The sequence below is a fragment of the Cololabis saira genome, chromosome 10 (genome assembly GCF_033807715.1).
Source record: "Cololabis saira isolate AMF1-May2022 chromosome 10, fColSai1.1, whole genome shotgun sequence".
Lineage (NCBI taxonomy): Eukaryota > Metazoa > Chordata > Actinopteri > Beloniformes > Belonidae > Cololabis > Cololabis saira.
The window spans coordinates 37675416-37696646 of NC_084596.1; the positions used below are offsets into that span (position 1 = coordinate 37675416).

The 21231-nt window shown below is 39.8% G+C and overlaps 1 protein-coding gene across 6 annotated transcripts in view; it reads right to left on the reverse strand.

Annotated features, from left to right (window-relative positions):
- astn1 (astrotactin 1) overlaps window positions 1-21231 on the reverse strand; it is a 490568-nt gene that overhangs the window by 21811 nt on the left and 447526 nt on the right. For all 6 annotated transcript variants that reach the window (XR_009783285.1, XM_061732846.1, XM_061732845.1 and 3 more), the window contains 2 exons: window positions 3751-3886; window positions 375-475 (listed from right to left, as the gene is read on the reverse strand). Coding sequence is in view for 5 of the 6 variants with exons in the window: in XM_061732846.1 (XP_061588830.1) it covers window positions 375-475; window positions 3751-3886 (237 nt within the window). In the remaining variant the exon portion in view is untranslated. The remainder of the gene's footprint in view (window positions 1-374; window positions 476-3750; window positions 3887-21231) is intronic.

Sequence of the window (21231 nt, forward strand, 5' to 3'; positions counted from 1 at the left end):
TGTGACTTTATGACTCACTCAGTGAACTCATCTGACATCCATTTCGTAAGGTTTTGAAACCTCCTAAAAGAAAGGGCAAATGTCTGTTCAGTAATCTAATTCTTCTGACAACATTAGGAAAATTCAATTCACCAAATGTTGTGTTTTTTGTCTTTAAAAACAACTTTCTGACAGACCTTGTCATGCATTTCAACAAACTACAGTCCATATAACATATTTTGCACAAATCACGATGCACATTAAAGCAGCCCAATGCAAAACCGAATCTTTGTTCTGTTACAATGTGCCTGGAGCAAGTACGCTGTTGTAAATTGAAACTCATCACTTCGAGGCATGTTTGTTCAGAGAATACTCTGGCGCATTTCTTTCCTCACCCTGTGCTTTGACATCATCCACAGTTGGACATGGAGTCTTAATGGTAACCTCACTGGGACTGGAGCGCCGTCCCGTGTTGTCTACTGCCCACAGGCGGAACCTGGAGGTACATAAACATAAACCCACACACATATATTATTAAAATATATTTTTCTGTTTTTGAGGTAGAAATCTACAAAACCAAATCATGCAAAATGATTGTGTCGCAATGTATTTTGTTTGTATTTGTATATCTGTTGTGACAGCACACTATCAGCATTAGTGGCAGGTGATTACTTTAACGCAAATTTGAATCCCGTCAAAATCCTCTCTGTGTTGAACATGGGGGCTCCATCGTTAGTGCAGAATTTCTTATGTTAAACTCACGTTTTGCACTTCTCTCCAGACTCGCTCAGTTGTGAGTGAATGAATGTCTCCACATAGTGGCCAAAATGTGACTTGCATCCACCTGCGGGAACTAAGACTGAGGTAGCCATAAAAAATCAGCATCCCATTTGAATCATCAGCATGAGTTGAACTGGAAACCGTCTCGTTTGATTTAGCAGAGACGTGAAACACTTAAATCCTTTCAACATACCTTCGCAGAACGTATGTGTTTGATGCTGCTACACGGGATGCGCTCTACAGTTTGCTGCTAATGAGAGCGTGGACTGTATATTTCTCTCAGCACAATGTGATCTCTCCAAACAAAGCACCAATCTCAAGCTTTATATAGGATCTGTCTGTAGAGAAAATATAAAGAGTGCGCAGCACCCCGAAGAGAGAGAGGCAATTCCTGGTGCTTGCAGAGATGAATGAGCTGTCAGCCAGGACAGAGAGAGCAGTAGTCTAGCTGGTGCTGGAGTTAAAAGGATATGTGTAGCTGCTCATTCACCCCAACTTCATCCAAACTCACAGTGCTCAGTCTGCTGGCCTTTTGCCATCTTCCTCTTTGTTCTCTCTTTTCCCGTCCACTTTGTTCTTAGTCTTTCCTCCTTGTCTGTTTCAATCCCAAAATTTACATCAGCTTATTTGGCTCACTTCGTATCCCTCTCCCCCCACTTTTTTTTTCTTTTTCTCTCCACTGTGTTATTCCCCTCTCCAGTATGTGTGTTTGTGTGCGTGCGTGTGTGTGTTTGTGTGTGTGTGGGTGTGTGTTCTGTCTGGCAAAGTTTCTGTGAAATACATGTGAGCATGTTTGTGAAAGTATCTGAACGTCTCGATCAGAGCATCATATTGTTGAGACCCTCATTCGTTAGGCTTACAAAGTCAGACTAGACAACTATTTGGATCAAACATAGAGAGAAATAACATTTATCTTCTTGCATTTTTATTTGATCTTTTATTTATGTGGAAAAACGATTCTTGCAGATTGCTGATTTCAGACGCTACCTAGTGAGCCTGTTTTTTACATTTATTTATTATTAGCAGCATTCTATTACTTGAAATAACTGAAGCCCAAAAGAGTATTGGTTCTTGTGTATTTAGACTGACTGAAGTTCAGATAAGACCATTTATGGGCCGCTTTCAGATTTGTTACTCCTTACACTAAAAAATAGAAACTTTTAGTATTAAACTAACTTGAATTTGTTATAATTAAAATATAAAACAACTAAATATTAGGAGCTAAGGGGTAATGTTTTCACTATTATGGTGAGTGTGACATTCAGAAATACACTTAGGGAAATACTCTTATCTGAAACTAAAGTAAAAAACTAAACTAACCTAGCACATACTTTTAGTTTCTATGACAAGTAAAACAAATGCCAACAAATACTTGAAAATCACTGTTAATATTTTTTTTGTTTGTTTAATAATTAAAAGGTTAAACGTGTAAAATGTCTGCAAACAAATAGAAAATAGCTGTTTTTATTCAGTAACAGACAAGCTTGCTCGAAACCATGGGCTTCTTTAAATCCTGACGTGTATTTCTTTATCTGATCATATAAATATATCAGCTGGTAAAATAAGACATAGAGATGTTACAAGACATTAGCTAGAAACAGTTTCAGTTCAGTCAGTACATGCTATTTCTGTCAATAAAATATTTGTGTTTATCTTTACTATCCAGCAGTTAGTAAACAAACAATCGCAAGTTGCAAATCTACAGAAAATGCTAAACTGTGTGCGATGAGGACATCAATCAAACGTATCTTTTGATATGACGTTGGTAATTAAACTTCACCTGGAACAAACTAAGTGTTTTCCCAGATACACATTTCTGTTCGTTTTCTAAGTCCCTGCCGGGGTTGTAATTACTGTAATCTTTTCCAGCTGTGAGAAACTCTCCCACTTTCTTCATGTAACGCATTGTGGGACAAAGTGTCAATCAACAGCAAGCAGCACACTTTTTTTGTTGTAATTGTATTCACTGAATATTCCACCCCTTTAAAAAAAATAAATACATCTTACACAGAAAAAACACAGGACACTGCACAGGTTGTGTTTAGAGTCAGTACGCGGTGGATTGGGACGGTTAAGCCTCGGACAAAGTGTCTTCATTTGAGTCCTGATGAGTGCGTCAGTTTCAAATTCTACATATGTTATTAATAAAAGATTTACCCTTGATTCAAAATCTGTTAATTTTGAAAGCCATCCCAATTAATACAGTAGATGTAGTGAGCTTTTGATTCCTTGGGGTACGTTTTATTTTAATATACATTGGGGCCAGAAGATGGAAACTACGACGGAGTATTAGGGCCAAACTAAGACAAAAAAAATTGGAAATTACGAGAATAAAGTCATAATATAATGAGAATAAAGTCGTAAAATTACGAGAATAAAGTCGTAATGTTGCGAGAATAAAGTCGCAATAGAATAAAGTCGTAATATTATGAGAATAAAGTCGTAATATTACGAGAATAAAGTCGTAAAATTACGAGAATAAAGTCGTAACATTACGAGAATAAAGTCGTAATGTTGCGAGAATAAAGTCGTAATAGAATAAAGTCGTAATATTACGAGAATAAAGTCGTAAAATTACGAGAATAAAGTCGTAACATTACGAGAATAAAGTCGTAATGTTGCGAGAATAAAGTCGTAATATTATGAGAATATAATTTATGAGAACTCTAACAGGAAGAGCTTCTTCTCCCTGTGTTAAAATTAGGAATATTGAGCATCTTGTGAAGTTATATTTATATATTTATAATATATTACGACTTTATTCTCGTAATATTATGACTTTATTCTCGTAATTTTACGACTTTATTCTCGTAATATTATGACTTTATTCTCGTAATTTTACGACTTTATTCTCGTAATATTACAACTTTATTCTCATTACATTATGACTTTATTCTCGTAATTTCCTTTTTTTGTTTTTTGTTTGGCCCTAATACTCCGTCGTAGGAAACAACAACAAACAAAGAAACAATAAAAACAGAGCAGACTTACATGAATGTGGTGTCAGGCTCCAGACAGCGGATGATCATGCTGATGGAGGAGGACAGCAGGTTGGGGATGTCTCCTAACATCACACACGGAGACCTGGCCCCAGACAGAATGTCGTCCACAAAGCTTAAAATGGTTTCTGCAACAGAGACAAAGATGGAAAAATGTCAAGGATTTCACTCCAATATACTTCATGGATTTTAAGGTTTATAAATAATCTATTTAAAAGCAGATTTTATGTGAACTTAATTTTCTTTTTCATGATTTCTACTTAACGTTTGTTCTAAGGAATGCAAGATGTCGTCATCCTCGACAACGGTGCACGTTTTTTCTCCTAACCCTTTAAAATGTTTCTTAAATTTATGCCAATGCAGGACATTAATCATACAAAGGGCTGTTATTTATGCACCAGGACCTGCATTGTTTAAATGGTTTGAAAGGTCAAACCTAACAGCAATATCCCAGTTTTTACATCACCATGCAGCTGCATCTCTCGCACCTCACATTCTCCTGCGTCTCTCCAGGCGATAAGCAGTCACAAGCTGCTTTACATGAATGACAAATTAGACATTGTATTTTTACAACGTAAACTGATTTAAGGACTCTCCTTGAAACTTACCAGGGATAAAGCCAGGGAAAATTAATGTATAGTGTTAGTACTTTCCAATGGAGCAGATAATCCAATCTGATATTAGGTCACGGCTGCATCAAACCGAGTTTCTCATGCATAAAATAGGCCCAAAATGTTGTTTCAAATAGTGGAAGTGATGAAAAAACTGCACGGACTGTGATTTATTTTCTTGAAAGTAGTAAGAATGCCTGACGTTAGTTACGTATTCTTCCTTGAAAAACGAAATAAATTTAAAAAATGCTATGCGTGCGTGTGATAAGGAGATTTTATTGAGCGACTGAGCAGATCCAGGCATGGTCAGATATATCTGTGAGCAGTAAACAGGATTTGGGGCCCACCTGTGTCGAGAAAGGTAAAAAGAAATAGGGTGTAGCAGATCACACTGACACAGGTCTACACATGCTGCCCATTAGCAGCCTTCAACTTTACTGCTGCGGACAGATGTCCAACAGCCTCTCAGCAGTGGACGCTGAGGAAGGAGAGTGCTATTTATCAGCTGTCCACTCCCTTTTTCTGAGCTCATTTAAAACACCACAGTACTTTTGTTCTCCCTCTTGAGGCACCCTCTGGTCATAACTCATCCATAAAAGGATAAAAACATGAAAAAAAATAAAAGTTAAAGGGTGAATTTCATGCACTTGCTTTAGATAGAAGTGTAAAAAGAAAATTTGCAAAGAATGAATGCAGTTTTTTATTTTTTTTTTTACTTTTTTTGTAAGGATTTGAAACAACTACTGTGTGTTAGACATGCTGCAGCTGCGCATGAGTGTTCACATTGGTCAAGTAAGATTCATCCAGCCATCCACCAGCCATTTTATCTTACTGATACTCAAACATTCACCTTCAGCTGAACTAAAATGCAAAACACTTGATAAAAACCTACTGCCTTAAATGTTTCTATTTCAGACTATTTTATTTATTTTTTATTTATCCTTTATTTATCCAGGAAGTCCCATTGAGATACAATATCTCTTCTGCCAGGGAGTCCTGGTCAAGATGGCAGCAGAAAAAATAAATTCAGTTTCATATAAAAGAAAATACATACAAGGACAAGTAACTTTACAAAAAAAATAAAAACATATCAAAACAAGAAACAAACAAACATACAACATACAAGGATCAGAAAGCTAAAAAGAATTCATGACAAATAATGACACTTGATTAAAAACAGTGACATTGTTCTGTGAAAACTGATTCTAACATATGTTTGAACATGTTAAGACAGGGTAAATATTTCAAGTTGAGTATGTGTTGTAGCTCATTCCAAGCTTGCGGTGCATAAAAGGAAAAGGCTGATTTACCCAACTCTGTTCGAGTGCTTGGGACCATGAGGAGAATTTTCTCTGATGATCTAATGTTATAGCTACTAGAGTAATATTTTAATACCTCTTGTCTTCTACATTTCAGTGAAATCCAATAGTTTTAATTCCACTTCATCTATTAAACTACTAGAGCCACTAATGAGTGCAGATAAAGCGGTCCTGTGACCCCGACTCCTCAGGGCTGTGTTGCTGCTGCCCAGGTTGGTGGTGACACACACGGCCCGCTGTGTTTCCCCAGCTGGCACTGTGCACATCAAAAGGCCAGTTGGCCACCGGGTTGTGCGTTTCACTCCAAAGAGGAAAAACCCTCTTCTTGGAAAAATCCAAGTGTGTGTGTGTGTGTGTGTGTGCAGAAGGTGTGTGAGGTGATGGATGCTCTGAGGTGGCCAACCATGACCCTCCTCTGCACAAGCAGCGCCTGTCTTTGTGTGTTTATACAATATGCGTGTGCGAGATGAATTCAGGGGCTTTCTGTGTGTGTGAGCCCGAGACTGTAAATGCACGTATGCGCAGTGAGTGACGGACACGCAGAGGTGGTCTTCCTGGTGTCTTCCCTGCCAACCTTCCCCTATGTCATCAGCCGGCAAACAAGTGCCATGGAATCACAGAGAGAATGAGAGCGAGGCGGGTGGAGGGGAGCGCTGAAAAAGGTGTTGAGCAGCTGTCAAAGTGAGGTATTTACCTGGTGTTGAGAGTGACACATGAGTGAAAGACATAAACATCGCTGGAGATGTAAATGAAAAGTGACATTGTGAGGCTTTTTACCACTTAGCATATTAATTGCTAAGCCAGTTGGAATTTCTTCCCCGTGTCCTCGTTTGTGAAGAGACGTATTCGAACCATCATTGGAGAGCACATCTTGGGAATAAAAATAAGAGCAATTTTTTCAATATCCGAGCGCGCAGCACTCTAGAGGGGCGATCGTGTCTAACATTAATCTTCATAATAGAGTTACTTTCTGCACAAACATCATCTCCTGCGTTACCTGTTTTACTCCCAGCTTTTATGAGGCAAAATGAAATACACTTCAAACCCTAATGTACACGGTCAACATACGAACCTCATTCCTAACCATCCATTGTTCAAAATCAATTTTGTTAATGGAAAATGGGACTTTAGTCCTTCAGGCTGCAGTGGAGAAAGAAAAAACAGGATGGGGTGGGCTGAAAACTTTCCTGCTCTTAGTTTTCTGTTCCTGCCTTTTTTTTGGTAAAATGCTACCTTTACACCTCCAAGGTGTGTGAGCTAGGTATAGACAATTTCAATGCTGCCGGTTTCATAGGGAACAACATGACATCATGACACAAGACTGGTTATCACCAGGACGCAGTCGCAAGAGGACGTTTTAGGAGATGACTGTTTTAAGTCCTCTGCAAACCGGAAATGAAAGCAGATTCTGCCCATGACAGTATTTAATCTCACAAGTTTAAGACATAATCTGTTCTCATGATTGATATTGTCAATACTCACACAAGTGCTTTTGTTTTTCTGTTGTTAACAGTTTGGGTGTAGGTAGAGGTGGTGACTGAGAGGGCATGTACGGTTGGTAACCTTCCTTGGAGGCACAGTATTGAGCTGATTAAAAGTAAATGCAGATGTCTGTGGCAGCTTTGACGTACAGGGAATGCAAAAGAGCCAGGATTTGCGTTTCAGTGTAGTCATTGTAAGACATTTCTTTGGAAAAAAAAGAATAATCCTGCAACCCAAACCCCACAGAAGTGGAAATATGTCAGGTCAAATGCAGTGCCTTGGCTGAAGCCAGCGCTCACCTTCTTTAGAGGTTACGAAGATCGTGGACTCAGACGACTCGGAGGTAAATTATCAGGTAATAAACAGATAATGTGCTGTTAAAATGGCATAATGTTAGCAGATGTATCTTCTCGCTGAAGGTGCTACTGAGATTTTTTGGGAACATTTTACTGGTCAAAGGCTAAAAAGAGTTCCAAAGACTTCTATCAAAGCAACAACAGTGTGGCCAAGTCATGAATCAAATCCAGGACTTTCATGCAAAAGACTGGAGTGTTATCACATCTGGCACCTAATTATTTGGGATTTTTGGTGGATATTTAGTAGGATGATTTATGTATTTATTTATTAAGTCCCTGTTTTGTGCTCTTTTAAGTTGCTGTGTGCTATTCTTTAGATTTGGTTTTGTTTTTAGATGCTTTTGGTTAAGCTTGGACAGTTTAAAACAAGTTTAGGAACATGAACCACCGACAATAGTGTGACATTTTCCATTTTACTACCCAGGATAGGTGGAAGATGGATGGATGGATCTTACGGGTTGCTACAAAAATGCACAGCTACTACGGACGTTGATGTGAGATAGGCCTGCAATGTCCTCATGACCAATTATTTTTTAATTTTAATACACAAAAGTCTCATTGAACTCCATTAAGCAGAAATGCACACACATTTTCTTTTCAATGAACTCTTTGTCAGCTACATTCGTTCATATTTTCATCTTCACATGAAGTGACAGTGATAGAAATACTGGATGAAAACTTAGTCCAAATCTTTTTACCTTCCATCGTATTAGTTGACAGCTCACATTTTTGGGGCTTTAGGGCTTTGCTGAATACAAAACTAACTGCAATTAGAGCCAAACCTGCAAACATAAGACAGCCAGTTGAGGCAAACTGGAAAATCTGTTACAGGCAGTGTTGAACCATTCAGCACATTTGGCCTCAATCATTGATCTCAAGGTGTGAATTTTGCCTTTGGCAGTGTCACAGACTGTGACTGGAAAATTGTTAGCAAAGTGCAAATAGGTGATTCTTCCTCTCAAACTTGCATACCTGTCTGTTCTCTCCCCACAAACTATCTTTCTTACATGGTACAAATATGTGCAGGGGAGGGATTGGTGACTACAGTCTATGATTCCTTTCACAAGCTCTTGCTTAAACTAAAGGCACAAGCTCCTTAAAGCACAGTTTTGATGCAGAGAAACATTAAAATATCTCAGAAACTTTGCTTGCAGTTGACTAAGACACATAAAACTGCTGCTCTGTGGGCTGAGTTCAAGCATTGCCATCTGCTGTTTATCAGTCCAGTCTTTCCTGTCAATCAAATCTTTCTGTCTGCCTCCCCTTCAAGGCACCTGAGGGAGCAGAACTGCAGTATGTAGCCCATTAAAACAGTTTGAGTAACGCCTGTGGGCGCTGTCATGATGGGAAAAATGCTTGATGTGGGTCGCTTGAAGAAGAAAAAGATATCTAATTGCACCTAATTCAACATTGACAAATATCTCATTCCATGCAGACCTATAACACTATGAACAGTGTGTGCTTCCATAGCATTGATGAACATGTGGGGAAAAAAAAAGTGGAAAGGAAAGAAAAACAAAAATATTTCATCTTTGATGGCTTCTGACTTGGCCAGGTTGTGCTGGTAACTGATTTTTTTTTTTGAAAGAATCCAGTTTATGAAAAATCCTGAGCTTTATAGTAATAAAAAATAAATAAAATAAAAAATTACATGCCGTTATCATCTCGATTTCTGAGCCATTTCATCATTCCGACTCTCTTCCAATGCCGCAAACTGACTGATCCCCCAAAGAGTTATTATGATTCTACCTTCTCTGACTGGTTGTATAACTGTCCCTAACTTTAAGAGAGAAAAGATATCCTTGATTTACTGCAGGCCACAGTACATAAAGAAAATGCTGTCACCATTGTGTACAGTATCACGTTCCAGTCCAATTGTCATTTAAAATCTGAACTCCTGCAGTGCTCAAAGTTTGACGGGATAAAAATGAGATGAGAGAGAAACATGACTTTAATAGAGTGAACAGATTATACTTTGTGCCAAAACAGCATCTGAAAACATTATGAGCGTCTGCTGATTTATGTCAGCAGACGCAGCAGTTAGAAGAGGAACTACTGGCAAGAAAACATGAGCACATTTCAATTAACCTGGATCTTTGATAACACATTGAAATGTATTTTAAATCAGTTGATGCAACGGTGTGTACTTCCCACCAATCTAAGGAGCATGATGGTGTTTTTTGGGCTTTTTTTTTTGTAGCGTGCAGGCCAGACTGCATCTCTGAGGATGACACTGCAAGATTGTTAAAGGTTCAGTGGGGAAGTGTTATAAATCTGTCTATTTAGCAAAATCTGTAAATCTGCCCAAGGCAGGAAATTCTGTCCCAACACTTCCTGACTGAAGAGGAAAGATTTCAAGCAAGCATTGGGACACTCTGAGGCTGTTGAATGTAATAGACATTAAGATGGTGTCATGACTGTCACTCAAAAGACTAGAAGTAGTGTCCCATCTGGAAACAATGTATTTGTACAACTTAAAAAGTTTTTTTGACAGTTGGGTTAGGTTTGGTTTAGGAATAATATGGTTCATGGCAACTTGCTTAGGTGGCTGTTATTCCTCTAAAGTGATAACAGCACAGAGTATTTACAGTGTAATAGGTCTCCTTTGACTCATCTATTAGTTAAATGCGGTGTTTAGGATTTCCACCGTTTGCACCGTCAAAGTGCACATAAAAAGCCACCTATAAACCATAAACACACCAATGGATTTGTCATAGGCTAAGGAAAGCCAAGTCCTATATCCAAATGAAAACCCTATCTATCTTTCTTTTTTTGTTCTTTTTTTTTTTTTAAGAGGAACACATGCCACGCACAGACCGGGAAGGTAAATTTGTGGAGGGGATCAAGCACCAACTCTGAGGAACCTGTCATTCAGTTGGAGTTGTTTATCCTCAACATTCTTAAAGTATGATTGGTTGGAAAAAGCACTATTGCCAGGAGACTGATTTGAGTTATGGGATAACTTATGAAGTCTTGCCTGCTGTCGTCAGTTCAGTCGTGCAGGCCTGTGTGTGTGTGTGAGTGTGTGTGTGTCGGTGGTTGCATAGCCAATCTACTGATGTTTTTCTTTGCTTTATAATGGAAAGGACAGATGGTTTAACAATGATAATGTTTTTGCTGTTAGATCTTGATGTGTATCAGACACCAGATACTACTATATGGGAGTAAAATGTTACATGTAATTCAATCACTTTTCATATGTGTTTTGATTCATGCGAGTTTCTCATAACAGACATACTTTTTCATAGCCTTAGAAAAGCCAAATGACTTTCAAAATAAAACTTAAGGTTATACATATAACCCGGCCGATAGTCTAACCTCAGATTCAAGAGGAACAATGCGGTTTTTGTCCCGGCCGTGGAACACTGGACCAGCTCTATACCCTCCGCAGAGTGCTTGAGGGTTCATGGGAATTTGCCCAACCAGTCTACATGTGCTTTGTGGATCTGGAGAAGGCATTTGACCGTGTCCCTTGTGCCATTCTGTGGGGGGTGCTCAATGAGTCTGGGGTCCGTGGCCCTCTGCTAAGGGCTGTCCGGTCTCTGTATGATCGGAGCAGGAGTCTGGTTCGCATTGCCGGCAGTAAGTCAGACTTGTTCCCGGTGCATGTTGGACTCCAGCAGGGCTGCCCTTTGTCACCGGTCCTGTTCATAATTTTTATGGACAGGATTTCTAGGCGCAGCCAGGGGCCGGAGGGGATCCGGTTTGGGAACCTCAGGATTTCATCTCTGCTTTTTTGCGGATGATGTTGTCCTGTTGGCTTCATTAGACCGGGACCTTCAGCATGTGCTGGGTCGGTTTGAAGCCGGGGATGAGAATCAGCACCTCCAAAACCGAGGCCATGGTTCTCCATCGGGAAAGGGTGGCATGCCTTCTCCGGGTGGGGGGAGAAGTCCTGCCTCAGGTGGAGGAGTTCAAGTATCTCGGGGTCTTGTTCACGAGTGAGGGAACGATGGAGCGTGAGATTGACAGACGGATCGGTGCAGCGTCCGCAGTTATGTGGTCGATGTACTGGACCGTCGTGGTGAAGAGGGAGCTGAGCCGAAAGGCGAAGCTCTCGATTTACCGGTCAATCTACGCCCCTACCCTCACCTATGGTCATGAACTTTGGGTAGTGACCGAAAGGACGAGATCGTGGATACAAGCGGCCGAGATGAGTTTCCTCCGCAGGGTGGCTGGACGCTCCCTTAGAGATAGGGTGAGGAGTTCGGTCACCCGGGAGGAGCTCGGAGTCGAGCCGCTGCTCCTTCGCATTTGAGGAGTCAGCTGAGGTGGCTTGGGCATCTGTACCGGATGCCTCCTGGACGCCTCCCTAGGGAGGTGTTCCAGGCATGTCCCTCCTCCCTAGGGAGGTGTTCCAGGCATGTCCCACCGGGAGGAGACCCCGGGGAAGACCCAGGACACGCTGGAGAGACTATGTCACTCGGCTGGCCTGGGAACGCCTCAGACTCCCCTCGGAAGAGCTAAAGGAAGAGCTGGAGGAAGAGCTGGAGGAAGTGTCTGGGGTGAAGGAAGTCTGGACATCTCTGCTGAGACTGCTGCCCCCGTGACCCGGGAACGGATAAGCGGTGGAAGATGGATGGATGAACCTTTCCCTCTTCCTCATAAACCAAATGCTGTGATTTATTTATTTATTTTTGTTGTTGACTCCAGAGGGTTTAGCTTGAATATTATATTTGAACCCAAACATAAAAGTTGTCTATCAAATATGCTGTGATTTGTAAATGTATTCATGTGACAGTGTGTTTTGTTTTTTCTTTCTTTCTCAGGTCTAATGTTAACAGAACTAAAGCGGGGTGTCGGGTCGTGGGATGGATTTGTTGATCACATAACCTGAGTGCAACCCACCAGGGGAGTTTGAAAAAAAAAGTATAATTTTATAAAATAAGGAAACAGCTGATGAGAGTAAAGAGAGCTACAGGAGGTCACCGGTAGGGCCTATGTTGAGCAAGATGAGCAGGAGTTACTCGGCCTCAGAGGACGCCATAAACCGGCGTGTGCCTGGAACCACAAAGGATGGTCCATTGTTTGAACAACTGGCCACAAAAAATGACAAACAGGGGCTTTGCAAGAAGCAAAACCCAGCCAAAAAAATGCTCATCCCGATGTTCATCCATCTTCGTTTTGAAAATAACAGCGGTCTGACGACGTATAAATCTTGAGATTTATAGAGATAATACATCATTCTACATGGCCCCTCAGCTTACATTATGTTACGCGGATAACGCCTCCCGACTTGCCTTCCCTCTCTTCAACTCGGTTTCAGGGACGAGGTGAGGAATAACACGCTTTGCCTTTATATTACCCAATGTGCATTAAACACGTGTTCATCATTCAGTTAAAATAACGAGATTCAATCTAAAAACGCCTCAGCCATTCTAGTGGCTAGTGTAATGGTATTGAGCTTCTGATGAGGTCACGCAGGAGGCGTTTCCCAGAGTGAGCCACAAAGAGAATGCTATGGAAGAACCTTACTTATGAACTTTATCTGCAGAGTGAGTCTCAATTAAAGAAAACAAGCCCATGTCAACAATAATGACACTGGGATCCTCAGATTGACTGCTTTATTTATTCATTTGAGCATTTATACATTTTTTGTGACCTAAATGTGTAGCTGTGGGAATATCTGTGGGCATATGTTTTTGTACAGTGTAGCCAAATCAATGTTTTCTAATCGCAAGGCATCAAACAAACCCAAAATCTAACATTTTGTCAGAATCCTAGAGAAGTATAACAAAAAAAAAAAAAGATTTAGGAACCAATCTACCTGGTTTAGTTTAAGCAATGCAATTTTCTGTTTAGCCTTAGGAGTTTGATTTTGAAGTTTGATTGTCCTGATGAAATACTGTAATTATCTAGTTTTACACACACTTTGATCAAATAAATATAATGCAGCCTCTTATTTTTATTTTTACTGAATGTCTGGTTTGGCTGCCTAGATCCCCAGCCCTTGCCCAGATACCCATACTTTATGGATATTATTTGTTTTTTATTATGTATTTTTTGTGGACACATTGAAAGATGGATATGATACTACAAATAATTTTTGAACTAAAGAAAAACATAATACGAGGCCTCAGCTCCCACTTTAGCAATGACATATCTTACCAAGAACTTACCTGTTACTCAACATGGAATAATATTTTGTATTAACGTATGCATAACAAAAAAAGAAGAGAGAAAAAACGACCCGTTGCAAGATCTCAGAATGGAAACAGCTGAGCATGCATCAAAAAGGAGTACCTCCTCCTTCTTGATGCATGGCTATCTGTGAGTCTATTAATCAAATCCTACTCACACCTACAGTAGTTTATAATAATGTAGTCATGCAGCCAGTGTTGGGTTTTGTATTCCTCTATGAAGTACATTTTTGCCGCTCTGCTGTGCAGATTCCAAGCAGAAATACCCAGCCATAGCATAAATGGTCAGTTTTGCGCATGATATGAACATTTAAAGGCATCTTACGGACATCCTAACAAGTAAGAAACTTGGTTTTATTGGATGGGGACTTAAAAATGTGCTGTTTCACAGCACCAGTTAATGACTTGAAAATAAACGGCACCATTTCACTATGTTTACTTGGCACATTGACAGCTGACATTAACCTTCTACACTATTTGTGATACCAAGCGGTGCTGACAAAATACCAGTAGGCCTATGTGATGCAGTTGGAGTGAGCATGGGCTGAGCAAACTTACCAATGTTTCTGTAAGCACAAGATTTGACTTTTAGATGTGTTGGTTTATATTTATGAACAAAGCCAAGCTTGTTGCTCCTTCTGCTGAAAGCCTTTGCTTCAAGTTTGGCTAACCACATCCTAATTTTAGCCCTTCAGCTAAGTACACTATTAAAAACAACTAAGAGAGTGATGTCAGACTTCTCATTGCACTGTTTTACAGTGAAGGTAGTCATGCAGTAAAACGGAGAAAAACATATCCTGAACCTGATGAACCGAAATGGAGAGTGGGGGATGAATGGGTGGTCCTGGGTGGTGAGTGACGGTGGTGTGTAATTAAAGCAACAAGAAGGGGCAAACCTGAAGTTTACAGTGAAATAATGTGCACACAAATACACAAATCTATGCACATTCAGATTATACCTTCAGAATCTTCTTTTGGTCTTATTTTCTCCACATTAAACTGTTTTCACTGTGGAATTTATCCACTTCACATCATCCTCTGACACACACACACACACACAGGTACACAAGCACATGCACAGTTGGCAGCAACACTTTAACGAAGAACATCTGGACCAGGTCATGTACTTTACTATTGGATAAAAGCATAAAGGACCAGCAACAAAATAACTGTTCATAGACTACTCATTTTAACAGCTGTTTCTTGGCTCTGCAGTGCTGCTCACAACCACTAGCAGACAATTCTATCCATTTTGCCACATGGAAAGGATTTGTAAATGATCTGTAAAGAAGAAAACACCATCCCATTTAATATTAAGAAGTAATTATTGAAAAGAAAAAAGATGAGGAGTGTCGGATGCTCTGAAGATGTCATTTTACAATAATCAACCTGTATGAACGAGAATTGGGAACAGCCCTCAAACACTTTTTTTTTTTGCATTTCCTTTCAATTTAATCTCTGGTACGGATGTTCCAGAGCAGCTTGTGCGTCACAGCAGTGTAATTCGTATTTTCAGAGGCATGATTAATGATTTCCATTTCTTGACAGAGGTGCATCCGACCAACTGATAGCAGTTACCATGAGAGGCATTGCACGCTATGTCTGAATTTAGCCAAATACGTCATGTAAAGTAAGTAGCACTTTGGACATACCGATACAAAACAAGCAATATACAACACTGCTTGAATAAATGTTACACGTTTGTCATTATAAACAACAACGCAGTTAAAACTGCATATTTTCCCAAATGAATTATCCTCTATTAAGAGCCATTCACATGAGCAATATCCTTAAGTGGTTCTGGAGAACTTAGGCTGTTGGTCAGGTCTTTATCTCACACAACAGGTATGCTTCCATGTCTACCAATTTGTCAGTTCAAACTGACTTGCTCCAGATGTTTTTGTTCTTCGCGTGCTTTGTAGAGCACAACCTTGATAATATATCATTTAAATCATGACAATTTCCCACTTTCAAAGAATTAGTGGTGTAAATAAAGAATGCTCCATGGACACATGCAAGTTACTTGAGACAAAAATCTCTGACTTCATCATCACCTTAAACACGACATAGTCTGTAAAAACAATCACATGTTGTATACTGATATTTTTTGTAAATATCTGCTAAAATTAGACAGTGGAGACATTCATTTCTTATATAATGTTAATTTATTATAATCTCTCACTGATTTTCTTAGTGAAGTCTACAGAAAGAATGTGCGACCGTTGCTCTCAAAGGCTGCGGTGGTAGCCTTCCTGTAGGCGGGATGGAATGAAAGAAAATAGTAATTCTTCTCTTCTTGACTTTTTGATAATTTCGGTCTCAATGCATTCAATTATCCTAATAAGAAGGGTAAAAATAAATGGTGTGGTTGGTCACCCATCTTCCCAGGTGTGGAACAAAGAGACTTTAGGTCAATGTGCATTGACAACAGTGTGGATGCTGCATTATGTGTTTGAGCCAGAACACTAAAACCATATCTAATAATTAAATCCAAACATTTGCCAGGCAATACACTGGTATGGTTACCTCTATGATGTCAAACTATCACCGCTGTGGTCTAATATTAAGGTGACGGTAGAAGAAAGTGTGAGTCTGGATAGTTTTTATGGCCTCGTTTGCCTCTGTGTGCTCCTGTGACGAACTACCCAGTAGCTCACACTGAAAGGCCCACAGCTCCTCTGTGACCATGAATAGGATGAAACGGGGAAAGAAAAGTAGTTTTCTCTGCCTACAGTTTAACATAACAACTCTTGTCATTTGAAGATTGGCACAGTACAGCCACTAATGCAATATACACACTGTACTCTAAATCAAAGCGGTAACCTGATTTAGGTTTTTTGCAAGTCAACATTTTAACACTATTTCCTTATTCAGCAAAAAGCTTGTGAAAAAAAATCTGAATTTGCCTCGAAGCACTAACAGCTAATAGTTGTAAAGCTTGTTTTGGTTTGTTTTTTCCTGGGCTGTCTGGGAAAAGCTTATGTGCCTTTTTGCTCTATAGTACTCAGTGAGTATTCCAACAAAATTTGAAGAACTTCTCCTACCTTTTGTTCTATATGAACAAGGACCTTTCTAATTTTGTTGCGTTATACTTTACTGGAAGTTTTTTTGAAACAATCAATAGTTTGGCATTGTTCATGGACTCGTTGAGTCTGATTGTAGGAGTTTATGTTGCAGATTATCTTTCAAGTCTCAAAATTACTCTTGGCTATATCAGCAGTTTATCGTATGCTATTTTATCATGTTCACTAATGGGAGCACTGATCCTGATGCAGCTGCACCAACGAGACCTGGCCTCTATGAATTACAGACCTGTATAACTGTTTCATTTTGTGTTGATAGAGAAATTCAATTAAAACAGTGGGGAACTTGAAGGTGTGCAAATGTGCTTGTGACTTTGTAAGTGTAATCATTTTTTTCCCCTTCTTCATCTACATTAGCCATTAGCTTGGGGGATATGGGGGTAATGATGTGATTTGTTAGCAGAGAAACATTCACGTTTGTGCACAATTGTACAGCCACGCTGCCTTGTTCACAAGTGAACTTGAGTGGGTCGTTTCAGTTCAATGACCCCCAAAAGACTTTTTCATAATTTGTGGTGTTTCCATTATGAAACAAAATTATTGGTGGGTCAGAGGGGGCAGCACAGCATAGCTAGCACAGTGGGGCTGTCAGCTCCAGAATGGGAACATGAATGATTTTTTCTGCATGCAAAATGAGGCCAGGGGCAATAAGCATGTGTAAATGTCAGCCTAGCTGGTAGGGAAATAGCTAATGAAATTAAGAAAGCTCCATCAAAACATAAACAATGCCTACAGTTGCAGGGACAAAGCAATGTACTGCTACACCAAATACACCTTCAAATAGAAGTTAAGAGTTGCAAAGAGAAACTATTCTGAAAAATTAATGAACCAGCTTTCATCCAATGAGTTTTCATCTGTGTGGGAACTCCAGACTCATGCATGGTGTGGTCATCAGCACCTTGCTCAAGGGGAACTCAGTCATGGGAGCGTAACAAGGGCGTGAGACTCCACTGCAGACGCTAAGACTGGACAATACTTTTGAAAAAAATTAGATTACTATTAAAAAACAGTGGTTTGTACATACACAGATTAAATTTACAGCAACTAATTTCAGCAACACTTAGCAAAAATATTTTCACATTCTTTGGAGGACTGGGACATGCTTAAAGGAGCTTGAGGCTGGATTGAGGCAGAATTTATGAAAAAAATTCGTATACATTTTAAGTTTTCTAGTAATAATGTCAGATGAAGCGTTCCAAACCCAAAAGAATGAGCCCTCTGGTGTATCTCTCCGTTGCCTTGAACAAGCTGTGTGCTGCAAAATGTGCTGCAATTCGGGCCCAAATTTCCCGCGCTGGGCTGCGGATGTGACGTCACATGACGCTGCATGTGCGTTCTCCCCGTTCTCCCGTGCCGGCTTCACTGTTGGCTGCAGTACCCCCGACGGCCGTCGTGGTGAAGGGTGGCGCTAGAGAGTCTCATTTCTTAAAAGGAGCCTCAAGCTCCTTTAAGTTGTGGTTAATTGCATTGAAGATGCATGCAGACATTCTTGTCAATACACTTTATTTACTGCAAATTGTACTTGCTGCTGTGGAGGTAATGTTAGTATCTAATATTTGTTCTCTTGGCCTTGCATTTCAAAAATGTTCTCCTCTATGCTATGTCCTTGTAATCTTTTCAGTTTCTAGGGCTCATATAAGTAAGTACCGGTATGTGAAACACATTCAATTATCCAACTAAAAAACTGAAGTTGTCATATCGGGAAAAAAGCAACAGCACAAAGCAAAGATATCACAAAGAAAGGAGACTTGGGCGTATATGTATATATATATATATATATATATATATATATATATATATATATATATATATATATATATATATATAAATATATATATAAAAAGGTAAAGGTAATGACCCAAGACTGGTTTGAAATTGTTAGGTCAGAGGACGTGATTGTAAAGCCAAAACAAAAGACTCACCCACCATAAAAGGATTGAAAAACCCAGACAAAAAAAAAAAAAAACTTCCAATGATAATGGATTAAGGCTCCAATTGTGTACCGGTACTTCATGTTCAGATAAGTGTCTGAAAATGGTATTTCATGTTTCAAACACCAGTTTGTCAGGTCTTGGAGGATTTCATGATCACCCCAGCGATGCTCTTGAGTGAGTGCAACCTTTTTAAAGATGACATGTTCAAGACCAACTGAAGGGCTACTAAAATACGGCTGCCCAAGCAGCACCAGTTGTTTTAGGCAATTCTTGCAGTCCGACTATGATTAGATTACCTGGTATGCCACAACATGATCTATAATTGCTCAGCCACAACTTTTGCCCTCTATTAAGAAAGGTGTGTTATTGAGGACATCTAATGGCCTGAACAGTTTCATTTTTTCCTAATAGGATTGCAGTTTCTTATCATTTATTTCTCCCAAGATGTTAGACAACAGATGGTTGGAGTCTATATATGTATATAGGATGATCTTGAGTGACGTCTACTTTAGAGGAAGCTCTCATACCCATCTGTTCAGCTGTTAATTTTCTTATTGATCCCTGTGTGGAGTTCAAGTTGGAACCCATCCACACAAAATACATGCTTAGAGTGATGGAAACAAAAACTAGTTCAGTGAGCCAACTAATGCAAGGAAGACTTTAATGATAAAACCCACTTGAGCCTTGGTGTCAAGGCTCTGATGAATCCCCATCAGAGCCTTGGTGTCAAGGCTCTGATGAATCCCCATCGATTGGGTTTAAATTGAGATATTGGGGGTGATGAACTGAACTTTACCCCAGATGTTGCTCCAGTTTTGGTGCAACTTGATATCTTTTACTTAGAGATTCTTCTACAGAGTATTACGTATCTGGTCCTGGACCATACACCACCTGTCAATCGGTGAAAGGTAAGGAACTGTACACCCCAGAAAGGTCATGGATCCATCACAGGGCCACACAGAGACAAGCAACCACACACAGTTACATCTAGGGTCAGTTTCGAATCAGTAATTAGCCTAAAAGGCATTTAGACTGCGAAAGGAAGCTAGAGTACCCACGCAAACACAGGGGGAACATGCAAACTCCACCACACAGAAAGGTCCCAGACGGGATTTAAACTGGCACCTTTTAGTTACCCACCCATCCCACAGACACCATTGCTTTAAAACTGTCTTTCTCATACATACACCACATGGGAAAAGGATGACTTTATCAATATACACTTATTTTTACAAGCGTCACATGAAACTTTACTGCTGCACAAAAAAAAAGCCTCTCCAAAAAAAAAGCCATGTCATGGAGCAACAGCTCAGAGGCATCTGGGATGGAGCTGTACACTTGTCCTGTAGACTAATGAGTCAATATTCTGGATCTTCTGGGAACAAAATTGCACCATGTGCTCCAAGACCAGAAAAGAATAAGACCATCCAGACTGTTAGTCCAAAAGCTACAGTCTAAAATGGCATGGGGGTGTATCAGATCAGTCATCGCTCATGCACTTTTCAAGATGACAAAACCACATCCTGCACAGATTAGAAAGGCTGAGGAGGAAGCAGTTACAGGCGTTAGACTGGCCTGCCTAAAGACCGGTTTTGTCCCTGATTAAGAACGTGTTGAGAATTTTAAAATGAAAAATGATCTGTCCTGTTGCACAGCTTTAGACTTGTTGCCAGGAGGGATGGGGGAAGAAAAAAAAATTGCCTGGTATCTTCAATAACCCATATTGCATATGGTTGCTTACATATTGCAGGAAAGAATGTACTGTCAAGTTTTTTTTGACTGTACAAGTATGAAATGTAATGTAAAAAATGGACGTACAGTATATTGATGAATTAAATCAATTTATAATAAAATAAATTATTTTAGGTTGAAATTAACTGCAGAGAAAAATGAAAGTAAATGTAATGTGTTTTCGCTTTCTTTTTTTTTTATCTGTATTTTCCCACACTGGCCCAACTTGTTCTGATCTCAAGTCTACTTAGGAGACCTGAGGGAATCCAGATGATGCATAAGGGATTCAATTCTTTCTACTTCTGGGCTGCTGCTTTTCCCATAACCTGGACCGGTACTTTCATGTGTAAATGACATTTAAAATGTTTGCAATTATATAATTTACTTTTGATTCAGTGAAATTAAGGGACCGACTCTGACAGCTTAAGTCCTGTGATCATTCGAGTAAAGAGAAAGCAGGTGGGGAAGGTCAAGCAGTGACAACACAAAGGATGTGTCCAGTGCTACGAGGAACTGAACCTGGTTTAAGTTTGGGGCAAGTAGCACAATGTTCCGTTCGCTCAACTGTCTGTGTCTATGCATGTGTGTGTGTGTAAATAGGTGAGTAATGTGTTTATTGATTGCATTCTGAGTTCCACTGACCCTTGAGCAAACCTTGTCGGGTGATGAAAGCAGTTACGTCATTGGACGGTTTCCAGCTCAGGGGATGTTTGCTTTCATAGTAAGACTGGTCCAGTTAAGTGGTGCCCTGACTTAAAGCAGACTTCCTAATCGTGAAGCATCCACACATGTGCTGGGGACCCTGCACATTCGTGCG